The 16,434-nt window shown below is 44.1% G+C and overlaps 1 protein-coding gene across 3 annotated transcripts in view; it reads right to left on the bottom strand.

Moving 5' to 3' along the window:
• Positions 1-2,829: 2,829 nt before the first annotated feature.
• Positions 2,830-16,434, bottom strand: part of BSPRY (B-box and SPRY domain containing) — a 29,751-nt gene continuing 16,146 nt past the window's right edge. For all 3 annotated transcript variants that reach the window (XM_007526761.3, XM_060199979.1, XM_060199980.1), the window contains 2 exons: positions 5,218-5,342; positions 2,830-3,625 (listed from right to left, as the gene is read on the bottom strand). In XM_007526761.3, coding sequence (XP_007526823.1) covers positions 3,096-3,625; positions 5,218-5,342 — 655 coding nt within the window. In that variant the 3' untranslated portion in view covers positions 2,830-3,095. The remainder of the gene's footprint in view (positions 3,626-5,217; positions 5,343-16,434) is intronic.

Here is a 16,434-nt window from a genome sequence, read left to right as displayed (position 1 = left end):
GGATTTAGGTTAGGTGATCATAGCTAATACATGAAAGATTGGCTGGAGTTTCGATTTAGGCATCTGACTCTAAAGCCTATTGGTTTGACCACTAGGTAGAATGTAGAAAGGGCTATGTCACTGGAGGTTAAGCACAGCTGGGATCCAGGGCTGAAGGGGAATTAAAGGATGTCAGTTTCGAAGTACACCCCAGTCATAGGGGCTCATGAAGGGGTAGAAAAGTACAGGAGACAGGGCCAGAACATGAGGTGGCAAAATTATAGGGAATATGGAGGGAATCTTGCCAGAAATTGAAGTAGGGTTTTTTTTTTTAAATGACACTCATTTATTTATTCCCTTTTGTTGCCCTTGTTGTTTTATTGTTGTAGTTATTATTGATGTCATCATTGTTGGATAGGACAGAGAGAAATGGAGAGAGGAGGGAAAGACAGAGAGGAGGAGAGAAAGATAGACACCTGCAGACCTGCTTCACTGCCTGTGAAGCGACTCCCCTGCAGGTGGGGAGCCGGGGGCTGGAACCGGGATCCTTATGCTGGTCCTTGCACTTTGGGCCACCTGGGCTTAACCCGCTGCGCTACTGCCCCAACTCCCATGTTTTTTTCTTTTTTTTATATAAACAATTTCTTTTTTATTTTATTTTTTAACCAGAGCACTGCTCAGCTCTGGCTTATGGTGGTGCGGGGGATTGAACCTGGGACTTGACAGAGCCTCAGGCATGAGAGTCTGTTTGCATAACCATTATGCTGTCTACCCCTGCCCTGTTTGGTTTTTCTATGAGAGAGGAAGAGAACCAGAGTATCAATCTGGCATATGCCAGGGATGGAACTTGGGACCTCATGCACAAGTCTAATGATTTACCCACTGTACCACTTCCTGGACCACATAGGTTGGGTTTTTTAATTCCATGTCTCTCTCTTCTCTTCACTTCTTCATCTCTCTCTCAATTTCCTTTTTTTTTTTTTTTGGCCTCCAGGGTTATCACTCCATGCCAGCAATCACTGCTCCCAGTGGCCTTTTTCTTTCTTTCATTCGATAGGACAGAGACATTGGGGGGAAGGTAAGGCAGAGAGGGAGAGAAAAAGATACACCTGCAGACCTGCTTCACCACTCATGAAGTGTCCCCACTGCAAGTGGGGAGTGAGGGTCCCTTGTATAGATCCTTGCACTTAGTACTATGTGTGACTAACCAGGTGTGCCATCACCCAGCTCCCCCTCAATCTGGTACTTTCTAATCACCTACGCTTTGCCCAGTAGCACAGATCCAACAGGTAAGAAATGCATGGGAATATCATGTAGATTCTGATCTCCACACCAGGGAGGGCTCTGGGGTAGACCTGATCCGGGGTGGGGGGGTGGCATTTTCATTTTCATGGGCAGAGATAAGAGGTATTCCAGGCAGCAAATCTAGACTGAAGGATGTCGGGGAGGTAGACTGGTAGTTTTAGGGAACATTGACATGATGTCTTGGGGGCAATGTAAAAGGAACTGACTTTGACCAGGTTTTTGTTCAGAGGCTATATCCAGGTAGACAGGGAAGTTCATTTACCTATTTATGATAGTAGGAAAGGGAGAATTAGAGCATCACTTTGCCACATGAAATGCCAGCGATGGAACTTGGGATCTCATGCTTGAGAGTCCAATTTTTTTTTCATGGCACCACTTTTTTTTTTTTCTCTCTCTCTCTCTGTACCAGAGCACTGTTAACCTCTGGTTTATGGTGGTGTAGGAGATTGAACCTGAGCCTCAGTCATGAGAGTCTCTGCATTAACTATACCACCTTCTACACTGCAGTAAGCTCTAATAAGATTTGGCCAGCCTTCTGAGTCTATCTACCTTGGCCCTGATGTTAAGGGCAGGTGATCAATTTGTGAGTGCAGACAGTGAGAACATAGTTATGAGCTGTGATCTTAGACTATAAGTGTGACAGTGATCATGTCAATCCCCAATCCACCTGCCAGTTGTCTGTGGGCTCAATTTTATCTGCTCAGTATTTCAAGGAAATTGATTACGTTGGGAACTGACTCCCATTTGGAGGCTTGTGAATATATAGGCAAGTTGACTTTCTTTTGTATTCCCAGATGAAACAAAATGTGAAGGCCACTTTATACAACCTTCTCAGAGGACAACAGGAAGGTACTTGCCCTCATAGAAGCAACATACAGAACCTCATGGCCAAGCTCTTTCTATGTATGATGAGCTGTTGCCCTTTTATTCTGGGAATGTGGCTGAGAATGAGGAGATACTGATTCCCCCACCATATACACATTTATGCTTTGAGCTGGCACTTGGGATAATACATAATAGCTACCCAGATTACCAATAAATACAAACTCCTCATTTTTTTTAAAACCTTTAATGATGTACATATCCCCTAAGGCTTGTTCCCTTATTCTCTTAGATCTTTCTGGCTGATGTCCTCACCCCTGAATCCAAGTGGGTACAGGCTGCAGCTCAACTTGAAAGTCTGAGGCAGCGCTGCACTGTGTTGCAGTCAGGTTACCCAGAGACAGTATTCCCGGAATCTTCCAGAGAAGAGTGGAGAGTGTCAGATGAGACAGACACCCCAACCTCCTACCAGAGTCCCCTCACCAGAAGCATCCTGGCAGGAGCTCTAAATTCCTAACATGTTGTCTTTGTGTTCTAGAAAAATATTTTCCCTATGTGCCATGTCCTGAGAAGGATTGAGAACCACTGAACTGAGCAGATGAGAGTTCTAGTCATAGATAGTTCCACCAGAGAAGTACTTTCACATGCTAGAAGCTTGGGGCAGGAAGCTAAAAAGCAGTGTTTCACCATAAGATTCTATCATGTACTCAGCCATCCATCCAATCGATTTGCCAGCTATTTATTGCACACTCACTGTATACCAGGCACCAAGTTAGAGAGAAAATGGTGAACCAGACACCCTTGGAGGGGCTAAAACATTAGATTTGGGAAACAGCAGTTTTCCCACTCCAGACACCAGTATTTAACAGATCTGAGACAGATCTTCACTCCTAAAATTACCCACTGGGCATAGGCAACAGTTGAGAAAAGAATATGGGATAGAACTTGGCCTGCAAGGGTGGTGGGAGGTAGATGTGGCCTCCCTGTGGCTAACAGCTGACAATGGAAATGGTCTGGTCGGCCACAGCAAAGACTGGGAAGAGGGGCCCAGGGAAGGACCCATGGTGGGTGTAGAGCACAGTGCCAGAGGCTGGCTCATAGAACAGCAGCTCCTGTGCCTGCAGGTCCAGTAGTACACCCAGCTGGTCTGGACAACGCAGCAGCACCAGGGGCTCATGTTGACCATCATGCGAAAAGCGGAATTCCTGGTCATAGCGGGAGAAGACCCAAGAAAAGGCATTGTGGCCCAGCCGAGAGTCATTGCCAGAACCCTTTCGGGGCAGCTGGCCCAGGGCCACACCCACCTTGTAGGCGCAACTATTTTGGACATTTACTTTCCAGGCATGCAGTCCAGCTTGGAAGGAGGTAGCCGCCAGGGCATTGGGCCAGTGATCAAAGCGCTCTGGGCCATCTGTATAGGCCTTAGACTTCTTGGCATTGAAGGTCAGGGTCCTCTGATCATCTGACAATTGCAAGAAGGGGCTGACAGTCCTCTCATCAATCCGTACATCCTCTGTGCCTGCCAAAAAGAAGTCTGAGTTGCCTACCTTCTGCCCTCACTTGGTTTGCCAGGTAGCAAAGTGCTTGTGCCTCATTCATTCACTGACAGGCAAGCCATTTACTTTCTCTAAGCCTCAGTCTTATCTATAATAATGGGAATCAACATAAGACATCACAGGTATGAACTGAGTCTTGAATGAGGTGATATGTATAAAGTACTTTACATATAATAAGCACTCAGTTATATACTGTGGCCTTGAGAACAATAGCTATTAGTAATCCCAAAGCCTCATCTGTAAACATTGATAAAAATAAGGTCCAGAGAAAAGAAACAAGTCATACAAGACCATGAACCTAATTAGTGGTAGGGCCAAAATGAAGATCCAAGAATTGTGAGCATTGCTGCAGCCTGAAGACACACCTGACACAAGAAGTATCAGATATCACTTTCCAACTATTAGTAAGTCAGTTACTGTGATACCAGAATCTAGAGTAGACATGCTTGTACCAGGATTTAAGAAACACATGAGATTGAGGGGCTGTGTGGTGCCACATCTGGTTAAAGGCACACATTCCAGTGCACAAGCCCCAAGTCCCCACCTGCAAGAGGGAAGTTTAGCACTGTGAAGCTTCACAGTGCTGCAGGTGTCTGTCTGTCTTACCCCCTTCCCTCTCAATTTATGTTTCTATCCAAAATAAGTAAAAAAAAAAAAAAATATATATATATATATATATATATATATATATATATATATATATATATAGTATGACACGTAGTGGGAGAGTGTTAAAATTTAAGGGCCTGGAAGATGGCTCAGTAGGTAAAACAAATGCCTTACTTACCATGTGAGAGGCCCTTGGTTCAACCCCTAGCACCACATGGAAGCACCATGGATAGAATGGATGGTGGAGTGGTGCTTTGGTGTCTCAAAAATTTGGACAGAGAGATACTCAGTGGTGTGTATGTGCAAGGTATGTTCCTTGGCACCACATTAAAAATAACTGAGAAAGTCTTCAACCCAAAGAAAGCCTAGTCTTTCTGTGAATTGTTCAAAGACCACAAATGGGAGTATGGAAGCTTCCATCCAGCTGGGGGTGGGGGGGATCTGCTTTGAGAATCCCTATGCAAAGTGGGAATCCTTCAAGGCAGGAAGCAATGTCACATTAACCTCTGTCACCACAGGATGTAACAGGAGCTAGGCCCACAGCCCAAGTTAATATTGAAGTGAGGAAATGAGACATATCCTGGCAGCTCAGTTCTTGGTCCAGATGCTTGTCAACTGACCATCAATTATATCTGTTAACAAACCAGGTTTTCAAGAAAAAAAAAATAACCTATATCAGTGGGGCAGGACATAAGGAAGATGTAATTTACAGGAACAAAGATTATTCTAGACCCAACCATAGCACAGGTTGGTCTAAAAACCAGGAGGACTGGGCTTGCTTCCTCTGGCCTGTCTAGAGTCTTGTCTCCACTGACAGGTCTGTACCCAGCATCACTGACTACTTAAATCACCGTCCCAGATACACTGGTCCTCATTGTGACCCCTAGCAAGGACCCCAGATAGAAATTCAGGTGTCCAACTTGTCTGGATTTTGGCAACTCCTAACCTGAGAGAGACCCAAGCACCGCTGTCGCCCAGAGTTGTGTCAGTAGTGAGCTCCGAGTGCACTTCTCGTTAAAGTTTAACTTTTCCGACTCCTGGGGATCCAAAATGCCCTCTGCTTCTTCAGACCTTATGCGGAGAAAAGAGAAAAGAGACATTCAGGAAGGGTCTTGAAATCTATGTAGAGCAATACAGAGTAACAGAGGTAAAACCCTCTTCCCATAAGGAGGAAGACAGGAGCCCTTAAAGGAGATTTGAATCAAGAGGTCCTATACAGGAAACCTTAAAAAGGGGGTGTTGAATCAAAAGGGGAGGAGGTCATTCTCTCATAAACCTTAATTCCAGCAAAGTAAACCAGGACTGTTTATAGGAAGGTAATATTTGACATATTAGAACCTGAAGCCAATCTGCTCTGCAAGAGAAGCAGCAACTCAGTAAATTAGTAGCAGAGTTGGGACTAGGACCTGGATTTCTGGAAACCTAGTGGAATAGTTTCTGTTTTTGTTTTCTATATACAGCCACCACAGTTATTGCTGGAGCTTGGTGCCTATATGAAGAATCCACCACTTCCTCTGGCCATTTATTTTCCTTGTTTTTCCCATATCTTTTATTTGATAGGATAGAGAGAAATTGGGGGGGGGGATAGAGAGGGAGAGGGGCCAGGTGGTGGCACACCTGGTTGAGCACTACATTGCAATGTGCAAAGACCTGGGTTCAAGCCCCCAGTCCCCACCTGTAGGAGGAAAGCTTCACAAGTGGTGAAGCAGGGCTGCAAGTGTCTCTCTGTTTCTCTCCCTCTCTATTTCCCCCTTCCTCTCAATGCCTGGCTTTCTCTATCTAATCAATAAAGATAGTAAAAAATAAAAATAAACGATTAAAAAAAAAAGAGAGGGAGAGAGACACCTGGAGCACTGCTCCTGAAGCTTCCCCCTGTAGGTGGGGAGTGGTGGTGTGAGCCAGGGTCTTTGTGCATATGTGCTCTACTGAATGCACAACCACCCAGCTACTGTGGAACAGTCTTTCCACTCCACCAGCCAGTTCAGGAGGAAACCTTGCTTCCTTCCAAAACTTACTTCTGTAAAGGCTATCAGCTAGGTGAGGAAGGAGTCACTTTGCTCTTCAAAAGCAAATAGGCCTGAAGACTCATACAGGAAAGGACTATCAGTTATCAACCCAACCTAGCCATAGCATCTTCCTCCCAATAACTATGGTTCCTTAGCTCACTGTAAAAACTGAGCAGTTGGAGAGATTTGGAGGACATACCTAAAAAGGGAGCATCTCTATGGATTAAGTAGCCTGGCTCTCAGTTGGCTGCTTTCTATTTCCAATCCCTTGTAACCTTTGCTTTAAACTGGAAAGAATGAACAAAGATTCAGAGGAGATAGCTGGCTAACAAGGAGAGCCGGATTCAAGTCTGGCTACTGTGCAAAACAATAAACCCAGGCTGGAGTCTAAGCACCATTCAACATCATTTTTCTTTTAACCTAAAGTGGCATCTCAAAGGGATGCAGGGCAAAGTGAGGCTTCACCTTGGAACTGTTTGAGCCCCTGGACTGGGTCCCAAGATAGAACTTTCCCACCACCTCTAGCCCCAAAGATGACTTTTGAGAGTACACACCTTTTCCTCAAATCTCATGGCTCCATCCATAAATGAAGGAGGGGAGACAGAAGGCAGGACATAGACAGATGAATGCCAGTTTTCTGAAGATTGTTGCTGACTATCTTGCTTAGTAAGAGTGAAGTGAACAGAGCCCTAGAAAAGCTGAGAGCAGGCTCTGGTAACAAAGGTTCTTTGTAATCGGGACAAGAGAGGGTCTGTTGGTATCTCTCAAAGCACAGAAGCTATGTATGGAGGAAGCCCAGTCATCAGGTAGGGGAGGGGGTGCAGAGCTGAAGTTGGTAATGCTATTATTATCCCAGGAAAAATCTGAGACACTGGATTTTAGAGAACCAGCTGGTCCAGCTACCTCAGCACAGAAGAAAAAAATGTATGACTCTAAAGGACAAAAATAGGGCTCAGTGGTGTGAGAGGTGGCTCAGTGCATAAAGCATTGGATTCTCAGTCATGAGGTGCCAAGTTCAATCCGTGGCAACATGTACCAGAGTGATGTCTGGTTCTTGCTCTTTCTCCTATCATTCTCATGAATAAATAAATAAATTCTTTTAAAAAATAGAGCTCAGGGGAGTCAGGCAATAGTGCAGCAGGTTAAGTGCATGTGGCACAGTGCAAGGACCGGCATAAGGATCCCATTTCAAGCCCCTGGCTTCCCACCTGCAGGGGAATTGCTTCACAGGTGGTGAAGCAGGTCTGCAGGTGTCTATCTTTCTCTCCCCTTCTCTGTCTTCCCCTCCTCTCTCCATTTCTCTCTGTCCTAGCTAACAACGATGACATCAATAACAAAAAGAATAATAACCACAACAATAAAACAACAAGGGCAACAAAAGGGGATAAATAAATTTTAAAAAACAGAGCTCAGATACAGCAGGGTCCTGGCTGGGATCAGAATGCCCCATCTGTTCGTGGCAGGCCAAAGCACAGCCCAGCCGTGGATATGAACACACTGGAACCAACAATGACATTTCTTAAGACAAGTGAGTTCCCAGCTAGAATGGGGCTTGACAACTCTTGAATACAATAATTTGAGAGATTCTATCCTTGGTCAAATGGCACAAAGAACCTCAAAGAATGGGGGTCGGGCGGTGGCGCAGTGGGTTAAGCGCACGTGGCGCAATGCGCAGGGACCGGGGTAAGGATCCCGGTTCGAGCCCCGGCTCCCCACCTGCATGGGAGTCGCTTCACAGGCGGTGAAGCACGTCTGCAGGTGTCTATCTTTCTCTCCCCCTCTCTCTCTGTCTTCCCCTCCTCTCTCCATTTCTCTCTGTCCTATCCAACAACAAAGCAACGTCAACAATGGCAATAATAACCGCAACGAGGGTGCAACAACTAGGGCAACAAAAAGGGGGAAAAATGGCCTCCAGGAGCGGTGGATTCATGGTGCAGGCACCGAGCCCAGCAATAACCCTGGAGGAAAAAAAAAAAAAAGAACCTCAAAGAAATCTTGAACTCTATTAGTAGGGTTGTCAATAGCAGTATGGTTCAGCAGTTCTCAAATGCTTTGTGTGTATTATCAGACTGAGCAAGTGAGTAAGTACAACACTATTGTTGGGAGCCAGGGCTTTTGCTGTGAAAGAAGGAAGATAGAAATCTGGAGCAGGGAGTCGGGTGGTGGTGCAGCAGGTTAAGGGCAAGTGGCGCAAAGCGCAAGAAAGAGCATAAGGATCCCAGTTCGAGCCCCCGGCTCCCCACCTGCAGGAGAGTCACTTCACAGGCAGTGAAGCAGGTGTGCAGGTGTCTATCTTTCTCTCACCTTCTCTGTCTTCCCCTCCTCTCTCCATTTCTCTCTGTCCTAACAACGACGACATCAATAACAACAATAATAACTACAACAACAATAAAAAGACAACAAGGGCAACAAAAGGGAAAATAAATAAATTTTTTTTTAAATGTTGAATAATAGGCTTGGGACAGAGTGGCTGAAATGGAGGTGGTAGGACATAACGAGGTTGATTATGGAATTTTGATTATAGAAATCACAGAATTGGCTATGGGTGGATTAAAAAAAAAAGATAAATAGGAAAATATCCAGAGATTTTGGTCAGAACTATTGATGTTTTGTGAAGACTGAAGAATAAAAAAAGAGAACAGACAAAAAACAGGGTTGCTATGCAGAAAACTCAAAACTGTTGCATTAAATATCACTGTTTACTTTCTATTAATTACTATTTTTTATATTTTATTTATTCCCTTTTGTTACCCTGGTTGTTGTATTGTTGTAGTTATTATTGTTGTTATTGATGTTGTCCTTGTTGGATAGGACAGAGAGATGTGGAGAGAGGAGGGGAAGACAGAGGGGCAGAGAAAGACACCTACAGATCTGCTTCACTGCCTGTGAAGCGACTCCTCTGCAGGTGGGGAGCCAGGGGCTCGAACTGGGATCCTTACGTGGTCCTTGTGCTTTGAGCCACGTGCATGTGCTTAACCTGCTGCGCTACCACTCGACTCCCCTTAATTACTATTTTTTTTATCTTACCATTAATAAGTAGCTCTCATAAAAGCCTTTCCCCTCCCTTTTCTTTTCTTTTCTTTCTTTTTTTTTTTTTTTTTTGTCTTCAGGGTTATCCACTGCTCCTGGCACCCATCTTTTTTCCATTGTTGCTGTTATTGCTGCTGCTATTGTTGTTGAATAGGACAGAGAGAAACTGAGAAAGGGAAGACTGGGGGTGTGGGGGGGAGAAAGATATACACCTGCAGACCTGTTTCACTGCCTGCGTTTAACCTGGTCTGGTGCGTTACCACAGGCCCGATAAGAGCCATTTTTGAACCAATTTCTATTAAATCATGCCTTAAGCAGCAAAGTTAATAGTATTCAGATATGTATAATTAAGAAAATAACTGTAGTAGAGATTGATTTAATTATTCAAAATAATTTTAGTAGTTAGGGAGGTGGAGCACTGGATTAGCATACTTAGTTTTCTGGTATAGCATGTACCAGCATGGGCTCTGTTTCTTTCTTGCTGTCTAATGTCTCTCATATGTAACAAATAAATTTTAAGTAATTTTAAGTAATTTTGTGGCTTAGTTCTTTTATGCTGTAAGAGTAAAATAACTGGTAATATGAGAAACCTGTGGGAAGGGATCTTGTGGAGATGAGTAAGAGCTGGTAGAAGCCTAGCAGTGATTGACCACTTAAATCTCTTTACCCTTAAGGCAAAGTATTCATAAAGATGATTCATGAACTAAGACACACTGAAATGCCCAATAAATTATGAAAGAAAGTTAAAATTACATTTAATGCAATATTAATGTTGTGCCATGTCAGTATTGGTGATGGGTATAAGAGAACTGACTAGTTCTGTAATATGCACCTGGAAAAGGAATAGTCTGGTCGTAAAAATTGAGTGCTGAACTTGGGTTTGGAGTATTGTACCAAAGTACAAGATTCTGGGGGTGTAGGGAGAGTTCAGGTCCTGAAACATGATGGCATAGGAGGACCTAGAGGGGATTGAATTGTTATATGGAAAACTGAGAAATGTTACACATGTACAAACTACTACATTTTACTGTTGACTATAAACCATTAATTCCCCCAATAAAGAAAAAAATTGAGAGTGATATATGTGCAACCACTTAAAAAGTTCTAAATGGGAGGAGTTGGGTGGTAGCACCATGGGTTAAGCACAGGTGGCACAAAGTGCAAGAACCAGCGTAAGGATCCCGGTTTGAGCCCCCGGCTCCCCACCTGCAGGGGGGTTGCTTCACAGGTGGTGAAGCAGGTCTGCAGGTGTCTGTCTTTCTCTCCCATTCTCTGTCTCCCCCTCCTCTCTCCATTTCTCTCTGTCCTATCTGGCACCGACGACATCAATAACAACAGCAACAATAATAATAACAATAAAACAAAGGCAACAAAAGGGGATTAAAAAATTTCTAAATGTGAGTGTGTCACGTGACATTAAAAACCTCTTATTCACACTTCAATAGCCCATTGTATCTCCAACTATATTTTGATGTTACCAACTCTTTATTATGGAATATTTAGATTACTGTTCACCACCATGATGTAAAAATTATGCTACATAAATCCCTGAGCACTTTTTTGTTTTTTCTTATTTTTTTAATCTTTATTTATTGGATAGACACAGTCAGAAATCAACAGGGGAAGGTGTAATAGAGAGAGAGAGAGGCACGTGCAACACTGCTTCACCACTTGCAAAGCTTTCCGCCTGCAGATGGGTACTGGGGGCTAGAACAGGTCCTTGCACACTGTAACATGTACACTCAACCAGGTGTGCCACCACCCAGCCCCCTTTTTTGTTTTCTTAGTGTTTAAAAAAGCAGAGTAGTCGTTTACAGTTAATGGTAATTATATACTTTTCCCAGATTTGGGAACTACTCTCATCCCTGATCCAGCATTCTAGTCCTATTTCCAACTCTGACACCTTCTCCCCAGACAATACCTTTAGCCTACCTGCATGTTAGCTATTGGGTTCAGGCAAAAATTAGTAAAGTCATGAACCCCTTGGAATATATCTAAAATAGAATTCCTAGCATCTTCCAACGTTAAGACCATAAATCTCATGTTATATTCTTACCTTTAGATTGCTGATTATTAAACAATTTGTTCTGCTTTATATCTTTTTTTTACATAGATTTTTAAAATCTTATTTATTCCCTTTTGTTGCCCTTGTTTTATTGTTGTAGTTATTGATGTCGTCGTTGTTGGATAGAACAGAGAGAAATGGAGAGAGGAGGGGAAGACAGAAAGAGGGAGAGAAAGATAGATACCTGCAGACCTGCTTTACCACCTGTGAAGCTACTCCCCTGCAGGTGGGGAACCGGGGGCTCAAACCCAGATCCTTACACCGGTCCTTGCACTTTGAGACACATGCGCTTATCCCCCTGCGCTACCGCCCAACTCCCTCTGCTTTATATCTTTTTTTTTTGAAACTCTTTTTTTTTTATTTATTTATTCCCTTTTGTTGCCCTTGTTGTTTTATTGTTGTAGTTATTATTGTTGTTGTCGTTGTTGGATAGGACAGAGAGAAATGGAGAGAGGAGGGGAAGACAGAGAATGGGAGAGAAAGACAGACACCTGCAGACCTGCTTCACCGCCTGTGAAGCGACTCCCCTGCAGGTGGGGAGCCGGGGTTTGAACCGGGATCCTTATGCCGGTCCTTATGCTTTGTGCCACCTGCGCTTAGTCCGCTGCACTACAGCCCGACTCCCGCTTTATATCTTAACTCTTTTTCAGCTACCAAGTTGCAGATGCCAACCTGACTTCCCTAGGCAGACTACCTCACCAATGTGTCTTGGAGCCCCACCTCTCCAGATTCCCACCCCACTAGGGAAAGACAAAGACAGGCTAGAGAGTATGGACTGACCTGCCAATGCCCATGTCCAGCGAAGAAGCAATTACAGAAGCCAGACCTTCCACCTTCTGCACCCCATAGTGATCCTGAGTCCATACTGGCAATGGGATAAAAAAGTTTCCAATGGAGGGGACAGGATATGGAACTCTGGGGGGGGGGTATTGTGTGGAATTGTACCTCTCTTGTCCTACCGTCTTGTCAATCATTATTAAATCAATTTAAAAAAAAAGTAGAGAAATCAAGATAAATGTAGAAAATTTAAAAAAAATATTTATTCCCTTTTGTTGCTCTTGTTTTATTGTTGTAGTTATCGTTGTTGTTGTTGATGATGTTGTCATTGTTGGATAGGTCAGAGAGAAGTGGAGAGAGGAGGGGAAGACAGAGAAGGAGAAAGACAGACACCTGCAGACCTGCTTCACCACCTGTGAAGTGAGTCCCCTGCAGGTGGGAAGCCAGGGGCTCGAACCAGGATCCTTATGCTCTTTCTTGCGCTGTGTGCCACGTGGGCTTAACCCACTGTGCTACCGTCCGACTCCTAAATGTAGAAATTTTTAAGATGCCTGCTGATGTTACCAATGTACTCTCCAAAGTAGCTTCCAAACTAAACATCATTCTATGAGTACCTATCTCTTTTAATTTATTTTTTATTCTACTTATTTATTCCCTTTTGTTGCCCTTGTTTCTTTTTTTGTTGTTGTAGTTACTATTGTTGTCGTCGTTGTTGGATAGGACAGAGAGATATGGAGAGAGATGGGGAAGACAGAGAGGAGGAGAGAAAGATAGACACCTGCAGACCTGCTTCACCACTTGTGAAGTGACCTGCAGGTGGGGAGCCAGGGGCTTGAACCAGGATCCTTGTGCAGGTCTTTGTGCTTCATACTATGTGGGCTGGCACCGTGGTCTCCTAGTCAAGATCTCAAGATGCCTGCCTCCATGGGTGGCCAACACTATATCGTTTCTTCTCCAAAACAGAAGATTCCGGGTACATCTGAGTGACAAGTCTAGCAGATGGAGACTTTCTCAAGTGGCCTCCCCCAGGGCTCTGTTCTGGCTCCTACGCTATTTAATATTTACATCAATGACCTCCCAGAAACTTCTTCAAGGAAGTTCATCTATGCCGATGACATCTGCTGTGCAACTCAGGCATCCAAGTTTGACATCCTCGAGGAAACACTCACGAAAGACATGTTTCTGATATCTGATTACTGTAAAAAATGGCGACTAATCCCTAGCACTGCAAAAACGGTATCATCTGTTTTCCATCTACACCATGCCTCGGCCTCGCGTGAGCTTAATGTGCAGCTTGGCGATATGAGAATCCGGCATGAAGCCCAGCCAGTCTATCTTGGCGTTACTCTCGATCGCACTCTGTCATTTCACAAACATCTCATAAAAACTGCAGCAAAGGTGGGCGCGAGGAATAACATCATTGCAAGTCTGGCCAGCTCCTCATGGGGTGCGAGCGCTTCCACACTGCGATCATCATCTCTGGCATTATGCTATTCCACTGCAGAATACTGTGCCCCAGTATGGTTCCGTAGCCCCCATGTCCACTTGGTCGATTCCAAATTATATTCCTCCATGAGGATAATTTCTGGAACCATCCATCCCACCCCGGTTCCATGGCTGCCAGTTCTTAGCAACATCGCCCCGCCAGATATTCGTCGGGATGTGGCATCATCTAAATTCATTTCCCACGTCTACGCTCGACCAGACCTGCCAATATACGCGGACATCTTCGCCCACCCTGTCCAATGCTTGACGTCTCGTCACCCAATCTGGTCCCCTACGCCTACACTGAACTTCTCTGTTTCAGTCTCTTGGAAACAGAGTTGGCAGTCAGCTGAGGTAAAGAACAAACACCTCATCACAGACCCCTGCAAGCGTCAACCCGGCTTTGACCTAGCACGTTATGATTGGGCCCTCCTCAATCGCTATCGAACAAGCCATGGCCGGTGCGCCGCTATGTTCCATCGCTGGGGAGCCAGAGACGACCCGAACTGCCCCTGCAGCTCCAGACAGACTATGACCCACATAGTCAATGACAGCCACCTCTCCAGATTCAAAGGAGGTCTCGAAACTTTACATCAGGCTCAACCTGACGCTGTTGACTGGCTACGGAAGAAGGGCAAACGCTAGAAGAACTATGTGGGCTTAACCTGGTGCACTACCACCCGACCCCCATCTGAAGTCATTTTATATTAAAGTTATTACTTTGTAAAAACAATAAATGAAACATTCTAAAACAAAAAAAATAGCTCAGCTTAATATTCGTAGACTGTATTGTAGGAAGTTGATGAAGTACACTAAAAAGAAGACTAGCAAAAGTGTATAAAGATTATAAGAGCGAAGATGTGTGAATCAGTCAAGTATACAGTAAAATAAACAACAGGGGCCAGGTGGTGCAGTCAGTTTAGATCACATGTTACTGTGCTCAGGCCCCAAAATCAGTTTATTTATTTTATTTTATTTTATTTTATTTTATTTTTTGCCACCAAGGTTATTGCTGGGGCTTGGTGCCTGCACTGTGAATCCACTCCTCCTATTTCTGGAGGCTATTTGTACCCTTTTGTTGCCCTTGTTCTTCATCACTGTTGTTACTATTATTGTTGTTATTGCTGTCATTGCTGTTGGATAGGACAGAGAGAAATTGAGAGAGGAGGGGAAGACAGAGAGGGGGAGAGAAAGACAGACACCTGCAGACCTGCTTCACCGCTTGTGAAGCAACCCTCCTGTAGGTGGGGAGCCGGGGGCTCGAACCAGGACCCTTACGCTGGTCCTTGCGCTTGGCACTACATGTGCTTAATCTGCTGCACTACCGCCCAGCCTCCAACAAAATCAGTTTATTTTAAAAGTCAGAGAAACTTCTTTATAACATAGGCTTCAGATAAATAAAATATAATAAAAATATAAATAAATAAAATATAGGTAACAATAATAATGAAAACAAATAATTAAATTTAAAAATACAAACTAAACAGCACAAGTAGAGCTGGAGAGAGAGTGCTCATCAGATAGGGTATCTGCCTGTCATGGGCAGGCCCAGCTTCAAGCCCTAAATACCACATGGGAGGTACATCCCATCCTCTTGGCTATTCCCTTGGGCTTATGGGTGTTAGACTTTCAGGACCTTGGCCCTGGAAAAGCCTAGCAAAGTCCCCCCTCCCTTTTTTTTTCTTCTCTTCCCTCTCTCTCTCTTTTGTCACCAGGCTTATCACTGGGGGCTCAGTGCCTCTACAACTCCACAGCTCTCAGTGACAATTTTTCTTTGATGAACAGTGAGAGACAGAGAAAGAGTGAGGGGGAGAGAGAAACAGAGAAAAGGAAAGACTGCTCATGAAGTTTCCCTCTCCTACTTAAGTCTGAGTTCTCACTGCATGGTAACATGCACTTTACTGGGTTCACCACCACCCAGTCCCTTAGATAAATTATTTTATTATTGTATAATAAAAAATTTAAACGAATGGTAATGCAGACTCGAATATCAAAACAGTCCTTCACCACAGGAAAGGGAAGTGAAATAGAAAAGATAGCACTGCGGAGGCTGGGCGGTAGTGCTGGGGATTAAGCACACATGGCGCAAAGCTCAAGAACCCCAGTTTGAGCCCCCAGCTTCCCACCTGAATGGGGGGGTTACTTCACAAGTGGTGAGGCAAGTCTGCAGATGTCTATCTTTCTCTCCCCGTCTTCCTTTCCTTTTCAATTTCTCTCTGTCCTATCCAATAACAACAGCAATAACAACAATAACAATAATAACAACAAGGGCAACAAAAATGGGGAAAAAATGGCCTCCAGGAACAGTGGATTTGTGGAGGAGGCACCAAGCCCTAGCAATAACCCTGAGGTTACTAAATTCTGAGATTACTTGCTAATAAATTATATTAAAAGCTTACATGTTTTGTTGTTATATTAACATTGGATTAAACCAATTGAGACCCTGACAGAGGACTGGCTAATTTTTTTTTATTTATTTATTTTAAAAGAAGATTTCCAATCATTCTTTTTTAAAATATTTATTTTATTTACTTATTCCCTTTTGTTGGCCTTGTTGTTTTATTGTTGTAGTTATTATTGTTGTTATTGAGATCGTTGTTGTTGGATAGGACAGAGAGGGGAGGGGAAGACAGAGAGGGGGAGAGGAAGGTAGACACCTGCAGACCTGCTTCACTGCCTGTGAAGCAATTCCCCTGCAGGTGGGGAGCTGGGGACTCGAACTGAGATCCTCACGCTGGTCCTTGCGCTGTGTGCTACCTGCGCCCATTGCGCTACCGCTTGACTCCCCAGTTTTTAGTTT

The sequence above is a fragment of the Erinaceus europaeus genome, chromosome 10 (assembly GCF_950295315.1).
Source record: "Erinaceus europaeus chromosome 10, mEriEur2.1, whole genome shotgun sequence".
Taxonomy (NCBI): Eukaryota; Metazoa; Chordata; class Mammalia; order Eulipotyphla; family Erinaceidae; genus Erinaceus; species Erinaceus europaeus.
This window is presented reverse-complemented; position numbering and strand designations above follow the sequence as displayed.